Raw genomic sequence first — 21,628 nt, forward strand, 5'->3', positions numbered from 1 at the left:
GTTTTGTTACCGGGTGACACATACAAAGCCAATTATAACCTGCTCACGCCGTGACTACAAGGCCAGCAGTGTGGTACTATTGGAATAGCAACTGCTTTTGTACACATTTTAAAAATAGCATTCGGTGTTCATTCACATTCGTCTACTTGGTTAATTTAAGTTATCTGCCTCTGTGTGTTTAGCTCCACCTCCGGTAATATCTGCTTTTTACAATAAAAATGGTTCCTATGAATCAAATAAAGGTCAAAGTTATAGTAATGAAAGGCTAAGGAAAAGCAACACACATCTTTAATTTATTCAAACACACCCCCTGCACTCCTTCCAATTTGGGGAAAACCTTGGGCAAAACCCCATAGTAGTACGTAAATGTAGCAACAACTTGGACGCTACGAGAGAGGTAAGGACGTGTATTCCCCGAGATGTTAGGCTACATCCTCACACTTGATAGTTGTGGTGATGGCCGTCCTCATGTTTGATGGGAACGCCAAAGTAAGAGGCCATCATTGAATGCTGCGCAAAAGGGTTTGTGGTTGCCTGTCACTTAAATGCCATCTTGACTCGGTTTATTTATATCTTGATCATTCATGTGTGTGTGTGTGTGCGTGTGTGTGTGTGTGTGTGTGAGTGAGAGCCATCGTGATGACAGCCAATTAATTCAGCTCTTGGGGACTCGTTGAGGAGAAACAGTGACTTGCGGGCCGCATTAGTCATGCAGTACGGCAGCACTGGCATCAGGGAACTCTCGTTTTAAAAGGTGACGGTGTGTGCGTGTAGGTAGGTGTGTGTGTGTGTGTGTGTGTGCCCAAATGTTGTTGTTTGCTTCTTCTGCTATCCTGTCATCCCTCGCTCACCCGTGGGGGCCCAGCATGAAACAGCCTCATGACTTGGGGATACCGTCGGCGGCGTCGAGTGCCGCCCGAGAAGCTGTGTGTCGAACTTCCAACGAAGCATTTAACAAGCGCCACAGTGCAGAGTGCTAACAGCTCCTTCAAAGACTATTGCAGAGTTTACCCCCCCCCCCCCCCCCCCCCCCCGCAAGCACACAAGCACACAACTTTGTTATGGGTTTGTGTAATGCTGACGGAAAAGGGAGGTGGGGGGAGGTTTTCTCTTTAAAAGAGAAGCAGCACTGTAGGGATATAATGACACCTGAAGCGGGTCACGGGTCGGTGTTGAATAAGACAATGCAGACCAGCGAGGATGTGAGCAAATGTGAAGGACGCACACGTACAGATCTCCCTGCTTACCCTCCTTGCTGCATGTTTTTAATCACTTTGAATGGCCTTGCTGTTTAAATGTGTTACACGACTGTAACCCCCCCTTGCCTCCCCCTGCTTGAACAGCCCGAGGAGACATCTAGAAATGTCCTACGACTAGTCACAGGTTGTGGTTTAGCCGCTCACTTGCAAACCTCACTGTGCGACAGTGGTGTGTGGTGTCACAGTGAGGGCATGGTGGCGTGTCTGTATTGCGTTACATCCAAACAGTTCTACGGAGAAACTGTTAACATTTAAAAAAAATAAAGTGAGTCCTGATATATGGCTATTAGGTAACACATTTTGTACGGTTTGTATTGTAAACTAGATTTAAAAGTAAGTGAAGAATGCAGGGTTATATTAATAATAAGCTTTTTTACACAGTTGGGAATTATTGATCAATACTTGTTTATTCATGTTAAAAGTTTAATCAGCGGAAAGAAAATCCTTCCGCTGGCTTTCCCCTTAGTTCAACCATTAAATAGTTTGACCACTTTTGGAAAACCATTCGCACGGCATCTGGACCAGAATGATTAACAACTTTTGCAAAATCCACAACTGAAGACTGCTTATTGGAAAGAAAGAATCCAATAACCCGTCAAATTAATTAACCTTTTAACATAGCAGCAGATGTGATGCCTTATTAGAAAGTGAGTCAATAATAGGGAGTCATGAGTTTTTCATTTTACAATAAGCCACCGGGTCTTATTATATATATAAATGTTCATTAATCATTCATAGAGTTTCTTTACTGTAATAATCCATCAAGTGGAGTTGTTTTGCTAATTTGTTATCAAATGCATTATGATGAAGATGCTTTGCAACCAATTGGAGGGGGTCAACATTCCAGATTAAAGAAAGCTCTCTTTGGCAGGTCATAGAGACCAATGTGGGAACCCGAATCTCCATTATTAAATGACTTATTAGCCATTAATAAAGCCGACGTGGTATAATGTAGACCTCACCAGGACATGGTAAAGAAGAGTGGTGAGCGTAAAGTAAATACGTGAGTTTAAAGAATGATCATTTTGATTGTCTGGAACTGCCGTTTTGATGATTATCCCTTTTTCTGCTGTCGGAGGCGTGATGTCTCCACGAGAGAGGAATGATGAGGAGGGCCAGTAGGTGGCTGGTGTGTTGCCTCAGCCAATACTCGCCTCACAATGGGCCATTAGCCAAGGTCTGTGGCTGACAGATGAAGCCCAGCCCCCCCCCCCCCCCCCCCCCCCTAATGGTGGAGGATCACGCTGGGATTTACAATCTTTATATTTAACCAGAGAGAGATTAATTATCACCGCCAAATTGACAAGTCCAGAGAGGAGAGGGAGGTTTCTGACTGACACTGCTATTCCTCACAGCACTTCCTGCCAGAGGGCATTGCTCCTGACCTTGGGTTGCTAGGCACGATGGGCTGGCACCCCACCCCCTCCCTCCCCCCTCCCTCAGCAACGCCCCCCAGGTCTTTTTCTTTGATAGCCATCCGTTATTCTTAGCAGAGATGCCAGTCAGCCCTGGACGAGCACATGGTCCGACAGTGGCTGTCAAAGTAAAGCCAAAAAATCCACTACGGAGCAGAATGGACTTGTGTTTTTCTATCGTGTGGGATTTATTGTGGACTCGTGTTCAAGCATGTGAATGAGAATCTGAGGGAGAACAAGTCTCGCCCAAAGCAAGATAAAAGCGTCATGATTCCACTCCGATTCCATCCTCCTGGTTTACGGATGCCCTGCAGATGTCTTCGGCCACGTTTTATATCTGAAGGACGCCATCTCGTTTGAGGGCTTTTGTCATGTTCTGCACGGTGTTATCTATTGTGGGATCCTTCATGTGGGTGACAGGTTTCTTCGTGGCGTACATTTACCAACACAATGTAAAATAAATGTTCCCCCTGCAGGGACAGGAAAAGGCCACAATGTGATATGCTTAGTTTGTAAAGTAAACAAGAGCCTTAAAAAGTAGGCATTATGGGATCCCAGTCAAACCTAACCAAGAGTTTAAGGTTTGTGTTGGTATTTGCACTGCTACTTGTCCACATTCTGTGGAAAAAAAATAATTGTTTTGACATAAACACTAATTCGTGACCTTGCGACAAGTGAGAAGGCACAGCTGGTTAGCTTAGCATTAGGACCATTAAACTACTAAAACGGTTATTTGTTTAATCATTATTGTAGTTTTAACCTTCAGACAAAGTCGGGCTTGGCGTTTCCGGTGGTTGTGGTAAGTTTAGCTAAGGAAACCAATGCTGCCTCCAGCACTGGTGCAGCAAATATGCATATTTCTCAAAGTGCTCTGTTTAAAAGCTAATTAAAATGAATTGTACAGTGCCCGTCCATTTTCTTGTCTCTCTGTGGTTACGGCAAAGCGAAGCACAATGCGCGAGCAAACGCGGCGCTTCACAACTGCTATTGCTGCGTGAAGAGTACACAAACCCTCTTCTTATACAGCGTCTTCCACCTTGCCTTATCCTCTCCAGCTCCTAGCAGCCTGCCCCTCACTCTCTTTCTCACCCCTCACCTTTGCCTCGCTGGTCTCATCCATCTCTGTTCGCTGCTTCCCCGCAGCCGAGAAGCTCACCTGTGGTTCTCCCCTGGCACGCTCACTTGCACTCTGCAGACTGAGGATCACAATGAAGGACAAGGTGCTAATGATTTCTATTCACTTTAGCCTCCGGGTTTGGAAAAATACGTCACGGAAGAAAAAAAAAATCCCAGGGTTTATGACATCAACAATTCATCTTCTTCAAAGTGCAGGACGACCTATAAGAGGGCAGCTATGATGGACACGGAGGAAACCACAACTACGTGTCCTAATCCTCCGGCGCCTCTACCGGTCCACATTACAGATGGAAATCACTCAAGGATTATGGGAGCCAATGAGCTACGCTCAGTTTAAGATGCCGTTCACCGCCGGCAGTCTCACCTCCACTCTGCCTCCCTTCATTCCTCCCTCCTTGCCACCTCTGTATCACACCAGCCTCAGTCTGAAGTTAGTGCCTTTAAAAAGGAGAGATCACACCCATTCAGAGTGTCAAGATGAGAAAAATTAGCAGCCAAGGGCAGAAAATTGCTCTTTTCAGAATGAAGGTTATTTATTCGCGTCCCTCGTAGATTTGGACTCAACGCCTCATTGTCACCTTGTAAACACCACAAAGGCTCTTCCAATCTTGCACTTTCCGGCTTTTTCCTCCTTCACACACTCCAAAAATGCTCAAATGCAGTCCGTGATACCAAGCCACAAACATGAGGGCAATGCCTGTTGCTGCAAACTATGACGTCAGCTCAGATGTCAGATCAAACTGAGACATCAGTGATTCTCGATCCAATTACATTAATCGACCATAGAAAATCCATACTGAAGGATGAGGAACAATCCTTACTGCCAAATTACAGGGCCGGTACGATTATAATTGAAGTTGGTTGTGGCTGTCACTATCTGTCTAATGAAATAATCTTGTTGAGCTAACCCTCGCAAACCGTGATCATGACAGACATAATTATAAATCTATTTTATTCACTAAATTTCATCCCACTCTCAATGTGGAAAATGGCAAGCTGGTGAAACTTTTGGTTTAAAAATTGCAGCTTAGCGAGATGACGCCAAAAACAAAGACAAGGGGAGGATGCGAGTCGCCCACCATCGTTTCCTTTCACCGACTTTAAAGGGCATAAAAAAAAACAGACAAAGGTCGTGCACTTTTTAAAGGGTCTCTTAATGAAAACAGCCGCGTCCTGATGCCGTGACGTGCACGCGACGTGGTAGCCGCGCCGGCCCTGTGCAGCGCGTTTGATTCAGTCCGCAAGGTCACAGGGGTCAGCGGACAAAGTGTTGCTCATCTTTACTGAGTGACGGCGTCGGGGTCTGCGGCGGCGTGCAGCTCGCCTCCACACGCACGGACCACTACTGCTCCCTACTGACAGGTGGGTGACACTTTTTGGCCCAAAGAAAACTACTTTTTTTTTTATCCGGGTTTGCTTCATCAATGTTAACGAAAATGACGCGAGGGACCTTCCTGTGTTTCACAAATTGAGGTCGTTTTTTTTTTTTTCTTTCCTCTTTTCCGGGAAAGGAGGGTTAGAGCATGAGATCGCTTCTTGTCACGTCCGATATCGTGTGGGAGGTAATCCCTCGTGAACCGAGTAAGGCCTTATTATGATGAGATACACATCTTAATCCTCACAGTAAATAGCGTTGTGATTGTGGACCATTGCTGGAGCCTCCAGAGATATGCTGCTCTCACACAACTGTACTCCAGTTAGTGAATGAACCCATCAGCTCTTTAGGGATTATTTGGCTGGTTGGAGTGTGTGTCTATATATATATATATATATATATATATATATATATATATATATATATATTGTGTTTTATATGCGAGGTATATTATGTACGTTTTGTGAGCTACGATGGAAATGTGAATAAGCTATCAATGTTTATTTTAACACCATGACCGTGTATGTTGTGTAGTCTCCATCTGGTGGTATCTGGTGGAATTGCATGATGTTGGCTTTTTCGATCTCAAAACAGCAAATACACTCTTCCTATTCTTTTCTAATCCTTAACTGATTACTCAATGTTTCTCTTTGTTAGCTGTCAAAGAATCTTGTGTATGAGAGGTCAGGGAATCCAAATAAGATAGAAAAAAAAAATCCCTTAACTGCTATAGAATAAATTAAATAAAGACATCAGTCCAGAGATTCCCTTTTTAAAGTACACTAATAAAATAAATGTATTTCAAATGTTACAAGAACTAGGAAAAAAGTCAACAGAAAAATGAATATACATTAAAAAGAAAATCTGTAAAATGTATAATAATAGCCCTTCAATAAATCATACCTTAGAAAATATTTTTGCTGAGATTGCTGCTTTAGCTTTTAGGTTGTTGTCGCACTACAGTCTTACACTTTTGTGTTGTTTGTGCTTTGTGAAAATAATACGTTTCAGGAAATGTTCTTTACAGGTCAGGACTTATTTAATAGCAACATAATTTTTATCTTAGTTTTATTTTGAATGTTTCAAGGAAAATGTGCACAAAACACCACGCAAGGACATTATTAAGAGCACAACAGCCGGAGTATCCATTATACATAAGTGTTTATTGCCTGCTGACAGCTCTCAGAGTCCCCAATGCTCAAGTGTCTGAAAGCCTTTCTTCTTCCTTTGATTGACTGGGTCTTTACAGCGTACTTCGTGCTTGCCTATCTCCCATATGGTGTGCTGGTACAAGAAAAGAGCTGGGTTGAATCTGCATTTTTAACCAGCCAAAGCCTTACTGGAGGAAAAGTTCAATACAACCCCCCTTCCCTTTGAAGATTGATTAAATACTCTGAGAGTTCACTACTACGACGACAACAACGCGCACTTCACCCTGACAAGAATAGCTTCATATATATTTGTGTTTATGTTGATACACCATTGTTTACTAGATACACTGACATATCAGCATCATTTTCAACCAAATACAAATTCTAAAATATATTTTATCTTCTGCAAATCAAATCATATATTTGAGGTAAGAAGAAGAAGAAGTGAAAAGAAGAAGTATAGAAAGTAATATAAAGTACATACAATTGTAGTTGTGTAAATAGTACTCTACTACATGTGGACTTATCTATTCGTTAATATTGAAAGTGTTGTGAAGGTGTGTTACAGGTTAATGGCGGAGCGTGGCCTGCACACACACAGACGTACCTCCATGAACAGCCCACCTCACCCACCTCACCTCGGCGAGCCAGATGTTATCGGGGGACACGTGTCGTACAAAAGCTGCCTGTTAACGCCAGTGATCGCTGGTGCAGGTCTGACTTTGAAGCCCCGCTTCGTTTCGTGTTCAGTCATGCCGGCTTGGAAGCCCGCTGGGCCCCCCCCCTCCCCCTCCCCCGCGGGCCCCGTCTATGCCCCGGATCACGTGTACTTACAAACGGCCCTCTGACGGACACACGTCGCGACGTTTCCGCCGTGCAGCTGTTCTCGCGATACGAGGTCCGGCGTGTTTACGGCAAAGGGTTTTCATTCATTCATTAATGTGCCCGAAACCAGAGCAGAGTCAGCTCCATCCCGCTCCTACCACAGATAACATCGATATAATGGGCGGTTACTTTGACACGAATATTACTTCCCTTTTTTTTCTTTTTTTTTTTTAACAAATTAATGAGGCCGCTAATTGTCCTAATTTGCGACGGGAACCCCGGCATTACAGATGTGTCTCTTTGCGCAGGAGGACCACCTCCGTAGCTTCGGGTGTGTGGGCATAATTACAGAGTAGCCTGTTCCCCGCATTAAGAGCTTCACTGTTCCGCGGTGCACGATGGTGTGACTGTTTGGGGTAAGATGGAAACGCTCCATTGTTGCAAAGTGAAGGAGTCTTTAATTAAAAAGACGGCTCACTGTGTAGAGGAGCGGGACGTTTCCTCTGTGTGTTATTGTTGGGTTGAACTCATCAGGAAGTAAAGCATGGAAATATTGGGTTGCAAGAATAATAATTAAAAAAATAGCATCGAAAGAATAACAATCAATGAATTCGAATTAACCAGTAGTAATGGAACAAGGATGACTTTTTTAAACAGGAAAAACAACTTAACATTTAGTTTAGTTACTTGGCTTTGAATGGACCAATTATGTTGAGAAAGCTTCCAATTTCCCCAAGAAGTATTTGTTCCTTGGCACATTTACTAACGGATAAATCTGTCCTCTCTGACGGTAACGATGTAAAGTCGTTCTTATGAGGTGTTGTAACATCATGAACAGGTGCGCTAGGAAACCGAGACAAGACACTTCAAACGAAAGTCTCCACAAATAGATTTGCATTAATTATAGATTGCTCGGGGCCATGTTTGCCCAACTCTGGCTCCCCAGGCATAACTGAGGAGCTTTTAAGACGGCCCGCCTCCCCAGTGAAACGAGGACATGGTTTAATTCCACTATTAGGCCTGCTTCATTTGCTAGAAATTAGAACAATGGGACGATGTTCCACAATTGGAAGTGTCTTCACTATCAGTCCACGAGGAATCCACTGACGTAACGGACCCAGTATTTTACAGCTGCGACCACACTGACAGGTTCGAGCGGCGCCCCGTGGGCTGTAATAACGTCAGATGGTTAATAGGAGTTGAACAGCAGCCGAGGGGGGGGGGGGGGGGGGGGGGGGGGGAGTGTGCGTGTGTGTGAACACAAGAGGGTGCTGCTGTTGGCTGGTTGGGTTGAAGGTTTCAGTAGTTTTTGATGAGGAGGGTGACCCGTTGGGACGGTCGCTGACTGCGCTCCGGTTGCCAAGTGTGAGACACATTGTGAAACCACGAGGCTGTGAATTGAGTTGTAAAGTTGCTGAGGCCTTTTGTGCCAAAGACGGCTTGCTGTTTGGCATTGTGTGACGTTTTGAAACTATACAGTCTGAACTCGAGAGGCTCTTCGGGGACTCCATGGAACACACAGATCCTCAATTGACTCGACTTGATTGCGAGCTATTGGTACTTAGTTAACTTTTGCCCTCTTGCAGGACGAACATTAGAATATTATAAGATACTGTATTTTGCCATTGGTAGTATAATAATGTTTTATGCTGCCTTACTAGTACTGCTAATGTAGCATTTATGCATTGTAATATATAACTTTATAGTATATTCAATGCACAGTCATCAATCACAGTCAACTCTTTTTGATTTGTAAAGGGGACCGACACGGAAAAGTTGCCCATAACTCGCCGGTTACCCCCCCCCCTTCGCCTCTGTCTCTTTCTGGCAGGAGGTCATAGAAGCTGACCTCAGAAATGTTCCTCACACCTCCCTGACTCCCCCCTCGTGCACGCCCCGCACCAGATGGGAAGTGTAGCCGCATTTTTAAATCCTGCACTCAGGGTTGCAGGCTGTTGCGCTGGCAGTGGGGCTGAAGGAATGAAATATTCATGTAGCCTTAAAAAAAAAGGGGGAGAGAAAAAGAAAAAAGAATGGACACCCCAGGACGGAGAGCGTGCCGATTTATTCAACTAAGACCAGGCCTCATTAAACTGCTGGCGGCGAGGGAGGTCACGGTGATTTTCTTTTACCAGTGCTCGACCCCGACTGTCACACCCGCACGCACACACGCACGCACGCACGCACACGCGCAGCCCACACCAACAGAGAAGATGAAGAAGAGAGGGCGACTGAATACTTGGGTTGATCCAACTCTTCGTAATATCTCAGACGGCCCCCGGATGTTCCGCTCGTGTAATTGATGACCTAATGAGTGATTAGCTCTCGTGTCAGACCACTGAGTGTCAGCGTGAAACCCGCAGCGGCATATGGGAGATGTGGGTGACACTGTTGTGACTGGAGGTGTGTGTGTGTGTGTGTGTGTGTGTGTGAGAGGTGCCAGGGGACACCAGCTGATCGACTCAAGGACCACGTGACTGATCGAAACGCATTAATCTCAGTAGATTTGGTCAAACTTTGTGGAATGCGTTGTGATAATAATAACGAGGAGGAACATAAAACGTGTTTTATGGGGACGGATCCGTGTTTGGGCTCTGCACGTTAAATGATTCACAAATCGCTTTCAGACAACTTGTCAGTTATCATATTCTACACGCAGGTGTGTCTCAAGCCTTGCCTTCCACCTGTTCGTTTTATTGTTGTTCAGCAAATAATGTGCGCAAGATTGTCCTGCGTTTACTGCTTGTTTGAGAACAAACCGCAACGCTGCCAGATCCTTCAGAGGCAAAGACATGATGATGTTATAAATGAGTATCTGCGTCGTCAAATCACAAATGTCTGAAAAACAAAGCATTCATGGGGGGGTTTGGGGGGGGGGGGGGGGGGGGTGAAATACTTTAATTACAAAGCCGACATACGCGCAGGCCAAACTTTACTCAACAGACTCATTATAGATCATCATTTCACGTCTGAAACATATAGCCACGCTCTTGAATGATTAATACTCCCCCCCCCCTTTCTTCTGTGTGATCGTGATTGTGTTACAATGCACAATAGGAGGAGAGAGAGAGAGAGAGAGAGAGAGAGAAAAAAAAGTGGAGCTTTGTCTAAATGTCCGTTGACGGGGTCAGGGGGGGGGGATCGTGCGATTGGCTGCTGCCTCCCGAAGGAGGCTGCGGGGCGGCGGTCGTTGGCTTGGGAGTGACACCAAGGTGACTGAAGGGAGGCTCTATATAAATGACTGGCGCAGTGCTAAAACCATCCCAGAAGAAGAAGAAGGACGAAGAGGGCCTCATCCAGAGTCTCTTCGGCTGCCGCGTGACCCGCTTCACTTGCCGGCGCACGACCACGGGGCCTCCGCAGCGAGCGATGACTGCTGCGGCGCAGCTCGCGAGCTGGACGGAGTACCAGGAGGACCTGGCCCTGCTGCAGCAACGCAACCACGTCACCTCCAAGGCGTGGATCTCATCCAATTCCCTCCACGCGTTCCCGAGGAGGGAGGCGCACGGAGCCGCGGACGCGGGCTTCTCTCTGGAGAAACCCGCGCCGACGAGTGGACGTCCCGACTGCGCGCCGGCCGCGTGCGTCACGGACACGGACTCTGACCAGGCGGCAGCGGCGGCGGATGGAGGAGGAGGAGGAGCGGGGGGCAAGGTGAGCCGCTTTGGCCCCCACAAACCAAGGCGCGTGGCGGCCAACGCCAGGGAGAGGAGGAGGATGCACGGCCTGAACAAAGCGTTTGACGAGCTGAGGAGCGTCATCCCGTCGCTGGAGAACGAGAGGAAGTTGTCCAAGTACGACACCTTACAAATGGCGCAGATCTACATCAACGAGCTGTCGGAGCTGCTGACCGGCGTGGCCCACCAAGAGGGCGTCAGTCCACGTCCGGCCTCCGCGGACAAGGCCTCCAGGAGGGACCTGTTGACCGGAGAGCAGAGGGACCCCCCCTCCTCCACCGTCAGCCACCTCATAATATTCGGAGCTCCATCCGACCTGGATTCAAATCATTCAATGAGTTCGTCCAACAACAGCGATGGGGAATCCTCGCACCTCAGTGACATGGAGGAGAGTCTGAGTGGAAGACAGTGACGGAGAACCACTGACCTAAATGGCAGTGAGATGAATGTAATGGGAATCACACAAATCATCATCCAAGATCTTGCATGTTCTGCCAGTGAAAAAACAGACTGGAATCTTGAATTCTTTTTTTTTTTTTTTACTTCCGTGGTGAACTCTAAGAGGACTTTTTATGAATGCACTTTATGGCCTGAATCAAGACATTCCTAGTGTCATTTGTGCCTAAATTAAAATAATTATTTTGGTATTTATGTATAGTTATGGTGTATTTTGAGCAATGTTTTGCTACAATAAAGATATACCCAAAGTGTGTGTGCATTTCAAGATTTCAAGTTGTTTCTTTTTTTGGTTGGCAATCCAGTTGCGTAAACTGAGTCAATATTTATACAATGTGAAGTGAACTCCAGCATCCACGTCCAAAATGTAGTAGTTGGTGCTTAACTTATCACACTTGTCACCCCCCTAATGAGAACACCCCTTGTTCTCTTTAAGGAAAAACATGAACGACAAGAAGCTAATTCCAATATGTTGTCTAACTCACTAAAACATTTTTATTTTATATGGAAACAGTCCACCAGCCAAGTGTTCAATCAGCTTATCAGATAATGTCCCATCAATGCCTGTGCAGCACATGAAGCTCTTTTTAACATTTCAGCAGTGAAGAACCAACATGGCTTCAATTTTCTTTTTTGCAACAAAAAAAAAAAATGTTTTTTCGAGATGCCTTTTCATGCGGCTAACAGATAAACACACAAACATCTGCGAGCCAAAATCCGACGCCAAGTGTTCCCAGAGGAGGTGATTTTAAAGATATAACGAAACTAATACCCTTTCATGGCAGTCTATCATGGACAAAATTGCTCCTCCTAGCCTGTCCCTTAACTAATGGCCTACTAAGAAGGAGCGGGGCTGCCCGCCCCGGAGGGAAGAGGCGGTTGGAACTTTGCCAGGTCCTTAGAAATGATCTCAGCCAGCCTCTGTTTAAAACTGCCAGGGGCCTCTTTGGAGGTGGCCTCCTCCATCTCCCTCATGTCATCCGGCGCCTGGGCCTGGGCATTGGACCCCGGCTGGATGTGGTCATTTGCAGGGGGCTGGCGCTGGTATCGCGGCTTGGCTGGGGAGCCGGGGGCCGACTGGGGAAGGGCGAAGGGAGGGGGCTGGGCAGCGGGCGGAGGCAGCGGTGGCGAGAAGGACCGCGGCCGGGGATTCGTCGCCGGGTAATGGACGGATTTGAGGTGGGAGTAGATGCACCCTGAGTCCGTCTCCTGTCGGAGGTCGTCGTTTCTGATCAGAGGGTGTGAGGTTCTTGTTAGGTTGTAGTAAACGTTGCGCTCCGTCACACTGTCCAGGCTGCCAGCTGGCAGGGATTGACACCGCTCATCCTCGTCTTCACCTTCTTCCCCCACAGAGAGACTATTTCTGGCGAGAGACAGCCGCCTTACATCCCGTACGAGGCGGTCGTTGATGGTAGAGTAGTGGTCGGCGGACTCGCCCTCTGTGTCATCAGAATCATCTGCGGCACTGTAGACGTGGGGGGCGGCGGGCTTGCAGGTTATGGTTGGGAGGATAACAGTTGACAGGTCACATAAGGACCTTCGGTGGACATCACGTGGCTGGATAGAGCACTGCTTGGATATAACCTGGACGACCTCGGGGCCCTTCCTGGACAGGAAGATGAACACTCCTTCTCCCGACTCACAGCGACGGCCGGCTTCTATTCTGAATCCGCCCTGCAATCACATGCACGCATCTTAAAGGAATGGTTCTGGGGAATTGGGTTTGGTTGCTTTCTTGTTGAGAAACATTACACAGGCAAGAAAGAAAATAAGTATGTTCTCCAAAAAATTCAAAAAACTGGTTCAAAGTCATGCATCTGGTCTGAGATGAATGTCAGGTGTATCGTGATGCGGAAGGAATGTGTTTAACCTTTCCTATTTTACTTTAAAATGACATGTCATTTAGCTGACGCTTCCATCCAAAGCGACTTACAATAAGTGCATTTCAACCATAAGGATACAAACCCAGAAGAACCAGAAACAAGAAAGTGCAATTTCATCAAATAAGCTGATTTACAACTTGCTGTAGAGTACAAGTACAATTTAAGTGCTACAATTTGTTAGTGTTTTCCGTCATGGTATAGTCTGAAGAGGTGTGTCCTCAGAGAGCTCGTTCCACCATTAAGATCTAAGAATTTAGGAGTATTCATAAGTACTTTACCTCAACCAGGCCAAATTTGCGTAAGAACTTGTATGGCCAGCGATAGAATATGTGACCGGTACTGATGTCCAGCAGCCTCACAGCCTCGTGTTCTGGAGAGACCAGATACTCGCCGGCCAATTTGCACCTCCTGGATGCCTCTGTGCTCTGGATGGTCACGTGGTACTGATTTGGAAGAAGGGTCGGATCTGAACACGAGGAGACATGAAAGCATTTGCACTCTGAAGGGCTCAATTTGTGGTCTTTGAGCAGCAGAACCCTCACATCTTTCTGCTGATGGCTTGAATGCTACAGATAAACATCACTTCTGGTCTTTCCTGGTCTTTTCATTCACTACAGTTTTACCAATTTGCTTTTAAGACCCTGTTTCCAGGATTATTCCAGTTTCTCACAGCTTGAGTCAAATTCTTAACGGCCCATTCGGGAGTGCTGAAGCGTCAGCATACTGTAGTTTGAGGAGTCGTGTTTCTGTAATTGTATTGTATGATAATAATAAAAATTAGAACCGTAAAAACACGTTCACGCTGCTTTCTCACCAAAAACTCGTCACTAAACCAATTGTTATTTCTTTTAGTGCTTGTTGACTGATCAGCTGTCGTCTGCCATTACCGGGTGTCCAAGATGAGTAAAGGTCATTGTCCTCCATGGTCAAGCCATCTCCTCTCTCGAAAGCCCCTTCGTGTGGATCCCCAGGATCCTTCTGCAAACACAGGGACACGGTAAACACTACCTGCAGCATACACCACCACCCTTTTTATCACCACTTTATGACCTCCGAGAGGTAAGATGTAAGAAAGTACATAGCTTGTGCAAGCACAAGAATTAGAGAAGTAAAGAGACAGAAGTTACAGATACTGCATCCACTTCCTCATTGTGTTATCTATCTCTGGTTGTGGGGAAAGTTCATTTCCACCTTTCCCAAATGACAACCCTGCGCCCCGTCACAAGGAGAAAAGGGGGGAAAAGCTGCACTGATTGAGAGCCGAGACGCACGTTACCTGGAAGGCCAGAGTGCAGAGGGCACTCAGCCACTCCTGGCTCGTGGTGGAGGCCAGGGTGTAGGTGCACTGGATGGTGTGCAGGTAGAAGGCGGCGCACCCGGGAGGGCACGACTCACTCGGAGCGAGCTTGACGCTGAGGCAGTCGCTCAGACGCACCACTTTCCTCTCGGACGACTTCTGCCGACCGACCTTCCTCTGGTCACTGGCGGCGTTGGTGTTGAGGCCCGTGGAGAGCTCCACGCGCCCGACCCCCGTGGGGCTGGGCTTAAAGAGCGCCATCCATATCTTACGCCATGTTCTCTGCAGGAGATTACAAATGGTATTTAGCAATGCTGTATGATTAGGGGTATACATGTACATGGGGTGTATTGTTATACGGCCTTTCACTTTTTTTCCATAAGTGTGTATAAATAATAGGTATGGATTGATTGCTGCATGCCTGTCCTTTCCCTGACCTCAGTGGCGCATTAACGTCATACTGCTGCTTACTAAAGGTGTTCCTATAGAAGATTAGGCCGGTGCCAAGCCGCGGCAGCAGAACAAACCACATTCAAAGTATTTTTTCGATGTGGCCAGTGTTATTTATTATCACCTCATAATATATATATATATATATATATATATATATATATATATTATGAGATAACGAACACCAGAACTTTCCCACTTGAATTTATTTTCCGTCAGATTACACGATCTCACACACCCACGGGCCGAATAAGTCTCCATGCTCCTCCTGAATGTTAGAAGTGGTGATGTGAAGTTCATCTAAGATTCCTGATAAGAAGAGTCATCTTAGCTGAGCTAAAGAATACGGATGTGGAGGGGAGTTACCAACTGCTTTGAATAGCTTGAAGAACATTCAAAAAGATGTTGAAAAAAAAAACAAAAAAAAATGCAGCTTCTTGTTGGACTCACACACCCGGCGGAGTGGGGACATTTCAGACTTTCAGCCAGTTCAAAAACAGACCGACTATAACAAAATGTTATTTTTTTTTACTGATAATGTACTGTTCACTAAAGCTCGATAGCTACCGAAAAAGTAGGTGTCATTGCATGCCTTTCTAAAACAATGACTTTCTATTTCCTATGTAAAACGTTTGTTTTGCCAACCGAGTTTTTGCAGTTCCTGCAAGCAGAAATAGCATCACACACATTTGAACAAGGTGTTCAGTGGTTATATTAACTTCAGAAAAATAAGCTAAGATAAGTTCCAGTTACGCTGAATTTCTACATCACTTACTTTCCCAAACTTGACCCCTTGAAGATAGAGCTTCCCCTCCTTGAAGACGACATCCATACTTGAGCTTTGCATGTAAATCTTTCACTCTAGTTGTCGGTGTGGTCCGTGGTCAACAAGTGAGAAGTTAAAATTAGAATCCTACAGCACTAGAATACTTGTTTCCTTTACGTCACCAGCAGCTTTCATGCCGTTGTCTTGTTTGTGAAAGTCTAACAGGGTAAACGACAAGATATCGCTGGAGCGCTTGCGAAAGAAAGCACCCACAAGAAGTTTGCTTTAGTCAAACTTCCCTTTTAAATGACGCTGCTTCCTTGTCATACAAAACCGGTAGCGCACATTTACCTCATTCTAGATGAAAATATAAATTATCATGAACAGATATGGTTTTATTTACATTTGGAATATCAAAGATCCATCTAAAACAAAAGCTACGCACGAGGAATAAGTACAACAGATTTCCAATCAAAAAAAAAGTTTAAAAAAAAAAAAGAAAATTCATGTGGCAGACCGCATAACTGTCAGGTGAGGATAGAAACGTCATTTCCTCAGTTCAGTGATACAAAACACTGCGGTTTCGATGCGTCTCACTCCCGGGGAATTTTGGAGACTCTTTCTTCTGCTAAAATAACCGTCTCTAGAAGTCCATTGAGCTATGAGCCAGGTAGTCTTTTCGCCCGATGTTCGTGACCTGCTTGGTCTGCATGGCCTCCAGCTTGGGACAGTCGGTAATACGATGACCCAGACCGCCGCAGAATGTGCAGCCCCTCTCTCCTGTGAAAACACCAGAACCGGGAACGTCAGTACGGGTTTGCAAAAGCTCCAAGCTTCTGTGGGTTGGAGAATCGGGCGAGGTTTACAGAACGTTTTAAAAGGAAACGCAGAGTAATTGCAGAGGGGTAGAAGAAGGGATGTGAGCTAGATTCTGAGTGAGTGGGCGACTCACCTCCGATGTCCAGCATGGTCTCGTCTCCTGTCTGCAGCACCTGGAGGACCGGAGGAACCTTCTGCTTGGCCTCAACTAGCAGAGCTTTAAGGTCCATCAGCACGGACTCATCTAGGATGAGAGGCACACACTTACTGTTGACTCCATGCAATGAACACAAAGTAAAACGCACAGTATTTGTACAGAAATGAATTGGATTATTGTCTGCACCAGTGTATTTTCTTACCACAGCCTTTATTGATGAACGTTGTGGCAATACCGGTCTTGCCTGATCTTCCAGTTCTTCCAATTCTATGGACTGGAAAGAACAATTTTGTCAGACCAGTCATATAATGTATCGTTTCTGAGAAGGCCAAGCTGTTTACTGTGCGCGTTTGTATTTATACATACACAAACATACACAATCTTACCATAGTTTTCTATCTCCTCAGGCATGTCATAGTTCACTACATGCTGTATAGCTGGGAAATCCAGACCCTTGGAGGCCACATCTGTGGCAACCAAGACATCTTTCTTTCCTTCTTTGAATGCCTCTATGGCTTTTGTTCTTTCCTCCTGATCTGTAAAAAATAAATAAAAAAGAACAAATATTGCATTACCAGTATTTTGCAAGACAATGACAAATGGAAAATGAGAAAGACGTGTCGGCAATACTTTGTATGCCCAGAAAGAGTTGATGAAACGTCACCAGAGCTGGGCATATTGGTAAGCAGGATGGCATCTGGTGGTAATGATGAGCAACTACAAAAACTGTTTTCACTTTACAAACTCCCTAAAACAGATTGCCTTGTTCCTGCTAATACAGTATTTATCCACAGGCCCAAGTACCACTAATTGCTGTGTGCTTTTGGGCGTACCTTTTCCTCCATGGATGGCCACCGCCTCTACTCCTTTTAGCAGCAGATACTCGTGGATGGCATCTACGTCGGCCTTCTTCTCAGCAAATATCAGCACCTTTTAATGTGAACAGATGGGATTTTATCAAATTTGACATGATTACATGATGGATTTCTGGCGTACATTAATGTCATAACGTGGAAGTACTGACAGGAGGTGGTGTTTTCTGGAGACACTCCAGCAGGTACACCATCTTGGCCTCCTCTTTGACATATTCCACTTCCTGCGCGCGCAAACACACACACACAATTATGTCATACGTTAATTTTATACCAGTGGGCTTTTTAATTGAATGTTATTGATTCCCCGAAGAAAAGAGACATGTGAACATACCTGGATGACATCCAAGCTGGCAGCTCCGGCCCGGCCCACGTTGATAGTGATGGGTTTAACCAGTGCACTCTTGGCAAAGTTCTGGATTTTTTTAGGCATAGTGGCGCTGAAAAGCAGGGTTTGCCTTTGTCCCTAGATAAAGGTAGAATACATTTCAAGAGAAATCAGAAGATTAAAATATGTTTCCATTAGGCAAAAGCACCATGTACTCTGGAATTCACCGCTGCACAGAGGAACCTCACCTTGAAATAGGAGAAGATAGTTCTGATGTCTTCCTCAAAGCCCATGTCAATCATCCTATCGGCCTCATCCAGGGCCAAGTAGCGGCAGATGTCCAGACTCACCATCTTCTTCTGCAGCAAGTCCATCAGTCGGCCAGGGGTAGCAACCATCATGTGGACGCCACTGCAACAAAGAGCACATAGAGCTTTAGATGGAAAATAAAAAAGTATCTAAAAAATGCACCATCATTGTTTTGTGTATTGGAGAGGTTCAATTTGAAATGTTAGAACTATGAATGACATCTGTAATTCATTGTTTGGCACTTTTGACTATTTGATTATTTTCTGAATGATTTAATGTAACTGAATAATGCATTGTTTTGCTTGACATGAGTTCTGACTGATGCTCTGGAAAGAGACGAAAAAACAAAACCAAGTCTTCACTTACTGATTTACTACCTCCATTTGGTCCTTGACAGACATTCCTCCGATGCAGAGGGCAGTGCGTAGCTGAGGAGCTCCTTCTTCCTCCAGCAGCTTGCAGTAGTACTCAATGATGCTGTGAGTCTGCCTCGCCAACTCTCGCTACGGTGATGGGGAAGCGTGTTAAAAATCGGATATGCTTAGTTGCAAGAAAAAGGCAATTTTGCCCACAGCAAATGCCAACTGTGTAAAGTGCAAACGCCTTTATGGCTATTTGTCGTTTTGTGTCTTACTGAGGGACAGATGATGAGTCCATACGGTCCCTCTCTCTTAAAGAAAGGCAGTCGTTTCTCCTGCTCCAGTGAAAACATGATGATTGGATGAGTGAAGACCAAAGTCTTTCCAGAACCAGTGAATGCGATCCCGATCATGTCTCGACCTGACAGACTACAAACAAAACCCGGTTAGTTTATTAAAGAATACTTATTTGTACAGTATATGTAAATCTGCCGTACTTACACTGTAGGAATTCCTTGAATTTGAATTGGTGTAGGATGCACAATTCCCTTCTTTTTCAAACCTTTTAGAATTGCTGAAAAAGAAAAAACAAATCTGTGGATTCATGTGGGGCCACTAAAGGCCTCGCATAGAAGGACAGGGATGTGTTATAACCTGGTGGAAGCTTCATCTCCCTGAAACTTTTGATTGGAGGAGGGATGCCGTCTCCATCGACAAGGATGTGAAACTTCTTCCGGACGCGTTCATGCCGGGTGTTTGGCATGTTCAGGATGTAGCGCGGCGCCTTCCAGCTATTAAAGTACATTGACGTTAAATAACAAGTAAAACATTCAAAAGCAGGGTACTTTATAGAATTCACCGCTAAAGAACAAACCTTGTTTTTATGGGATCATCATATATGATTCCTTTGGCCATTTCCTTTACAGACATCAGAGCTAAAAGAGGAAGATTCAAATTTGAACTTGTTTTCAAATTTGTTAGTTTATAAAAAGTAAAGCTGATTAATAATCAAACATTTGAACTTGACAGAATTATGACTTTACCTCTGCCCTCTGCGACGCTCTCGAGGATCTTCTCTTCCTCTTTCAGCTGCTTCTCCTTGGCTGACTCCTTACGGGCTTTAAACACAAAGACACATACAGCAGGTGAGATATTGCAGATCCAAGGGGGTTAAATTTAATGAGCAGTATGATGATAACAATAAACACATTTCAGCACAGGTTGTATTTGAAGCGGATACCTTCAGCTTTTTCCTTAAGGTGCTGATGCTGGTCAAGAAGACTAACATTGGAGCGTGGGCCGAGACCCTCGTCCTCATCCTTCTGATCCTCCCCACTGTCTTTTTGCTCATCGTCCACCGCCTTTCCTCGCAGACGTAACATCTTGTTTAGCTGTGAGGTACATTCACAGAAATAAATATGATTATGTGTCAACGGGATGAGACGTTGATATACGTCAGTGAAATCTAAAGACAACTGTTTTAGATAACGATTTATGGTAACGGTGACTTACCATTTGTTGTTTCCTTATTTTGACAGGAATATATGGAACATAATCGTCAGCCTCTGATCCTCCTGAGCCAGACCTTTCATCCTCCTCATGGGATCTCTGAACAAATGCATTACCAAGATCATCAGCAGTTTAATTTATTATAACTCTTGGTTAGAGCCCAGCATTCACCCAGCTTAGCCTTGAAAGACATCCAGCGGAAGTCCTTCCCAAACGTGAAGAGTAGATTTGTTTCATAGAACTATATGGTGACCATGTAGCTGCTAACCCTAACCCTGGTACTGGAGATTACCACATGGTAATGTCCTACACTGACATTGTTTGGATGTGAGTGATCAGTATACATCAGTCATACCAGTGGCTTGGGCCACATTTTGCACGGTGTGGCAATTGGACTTGATGACACATGGTGTTGGATGATCAAACACACTTTAAAAAGCTTATACAAACTGTTAAAAATAAAATAATTGTAATCCTGAAAAATTGTAATTGAAAAAAGTTGTAATCACCTGAAGGGATTGGACACATACTTCTGCTTAGCTGTTCATTATTTGTTATCAAAGATTTGGCAATTGATTCAACACATTTTATCAACTAAAATATCGACAAAATGAATCCGCGAGCAAGATGTTTAATTAAGCAAGTTACGGTGTAACAAACCACGTGAAATCCAATTTGAGAACATGGCATTCTCAGATGTTTTGTTTGCATGCTACAGCCTGGTAGTTATATTTAAGGCCAACTTGTAGACTGGACATTGTACGTATACGTAACGTTATCATTGCGTGTTGAACACGAACCTTGTGGCACAGAAAGGTACCGTTAGCTAACGTAAGTTGCTCGTGTAGTTTTAACGTTTCGTCCGTACAAATTCAACATCCATTCACTCTAGAAAAATGTTTTCCAATGGTTTTGAAATAAGCTATTTATCAGATGTTGAGTTATGCATGTAGCTTGGCTAGCTAACGTTAGCTAGGGCTAGCTGACGTTAGCTAGTATAGCAGTATAACGTTAACGATAGTATTCATTAGGCGTTAACTTACCTTTTTGGAGCCATTTTCGTTCTCCATTTTATTTATGAATGCAATAACGTCCGCTATGTACTAAAGCCACAGAGCTCTTGACAAAATCCTCGCTGCAAAATTCAACAACTTTACCCAACACGCATGTTTACACAACACAGAAAGCCTCGACGCTGTACGGAGCGCCGCAAGGGTCAAACCTCCCGGGACGCGGTCTCCAAACATTTCTAACTGCGTCTGCTGCTGCCATTGAAAAGCAAACCAAAAGATATTACCGTAGAAAGCAAACACCACACTTTATTTTTGTTAAAACGGTATTGTTTTTAATCTTTCGGAACGAAAGATTTTTCACAGTATAAAAAGTGAAAAAAGTAACAAGCCAACATACACGTGGCTATAATTGATAAAGTAAAAATCTACATTCGACACATTAATATAATCATCTCTAATTGATTATAACCTGTAAAGCATTAGAGAGGATATATGAAACGGGTTCAGGAAAAAAAAATGATCCATCTCAGTTCAAGTCCCCAGCTAAAACATGGTTACTGGTGTAAATCCC

The 21,628-nt window shown here is 44.8% G+C and overlaps 3 protein-coding genes across 3 annotated transcripts; 1 reads left to right on the forward strand and 2 right to left on the reverse strand.

The window, feature by feature from the left end:
* The first annotated feature begins 10,311 nt into the window (after positions 1-10,311).
* atoh1b (atonal bHLH transcription factor 1b) lies at positions 10,312-11,380 on the forward strand. Its single transcript, XM_037462299.2, has one exon. It carries the CDS (start codon positions 10,400-10,402, stop codon positions 11,249-11,251), a length of 852 nt encoding a protein of 283 aa, XP_037318196.2. The 5' UTR covers positions 10,312-10,399; the 3' UTR covers positions 11,252-11,380.
* Positions 11,381-11,390: 10 nt separating this feature from the next.
* dok3 (docking protein 3) lies at positions 11,391-15,959 on the reverse strand. The gene is made up of 5 exons (XM_037462287.2): positions 15,701-15,959; positions 14,455-14,757; positions 14,066-14,156; positions 13,457-13,644; positions 11,391-12,969 (listed from the first exon to the last, which is right to left on the reverse strand). Exons 1-5 carry the CDS (start codon positions 15,770-15,772, stop codon positions 12,133-12,135), a joined length of 1,491 nt encoding a protein of 496 aa, XP_037318184.2. The 5' UTR covers positions 15,773-15,959; the 3' UTR covers positions 11,391-12,132.
* A 182-nt stretch (positions 15,960-16,141) lies between these two features.
* On the reverse strand, positions 16,142-21,266 carry LOC119211407 (probable ATP-dependent RNA helicase DDX41). The gene is made up of 17 exons (XM_037462286.2): positions 21,088-21,266; positions 20,048-20,143; positions 19,776-19,926; positions 19,579-19,653; positions 19,410-19,470; positions 19,190-19,326; positions 19,037-19,109; positions 18,811-18,964; positions 18,543-18,679; positions 18,116-18,278; positions 17,874-18,005; positions 17,692-17,763; positions 17,501-17,597; positions 17,054-17,203; positions 16,870-16,941; positions 16,644-16,754; positions 16,142-16,471 (listed from the first exon to the last, which is right to left on the reverse strand). Exons 1-17 carry the CDS (start codon positions 21,112-21,114, stop codon positions 16,335-16,337), a joined length of 1,845 nt encoding a protein of 614 aa, XP_037318183.1. The 5' UTR covers positions 21,115-21,266; the 3' UTR covers positions 16,142-16,334.
* Between the last annotated feature and the right edge of the window lie 362 nt (positions 21,267-21,628).

The sequence above is a fragment of the Pungitius pungitius genome, chromosome 2, assembly GCF_949316345.1.
Source record: "Pungitius pungitius chromosome 2, fPunPun2.1, whole genome shotgun sequence".
NCBI lineage: Eukaryota > Metazoa > Chordata > Actinopteri > Perciformes > Gasterosteidae > Pungitius > Pungitius pungitius.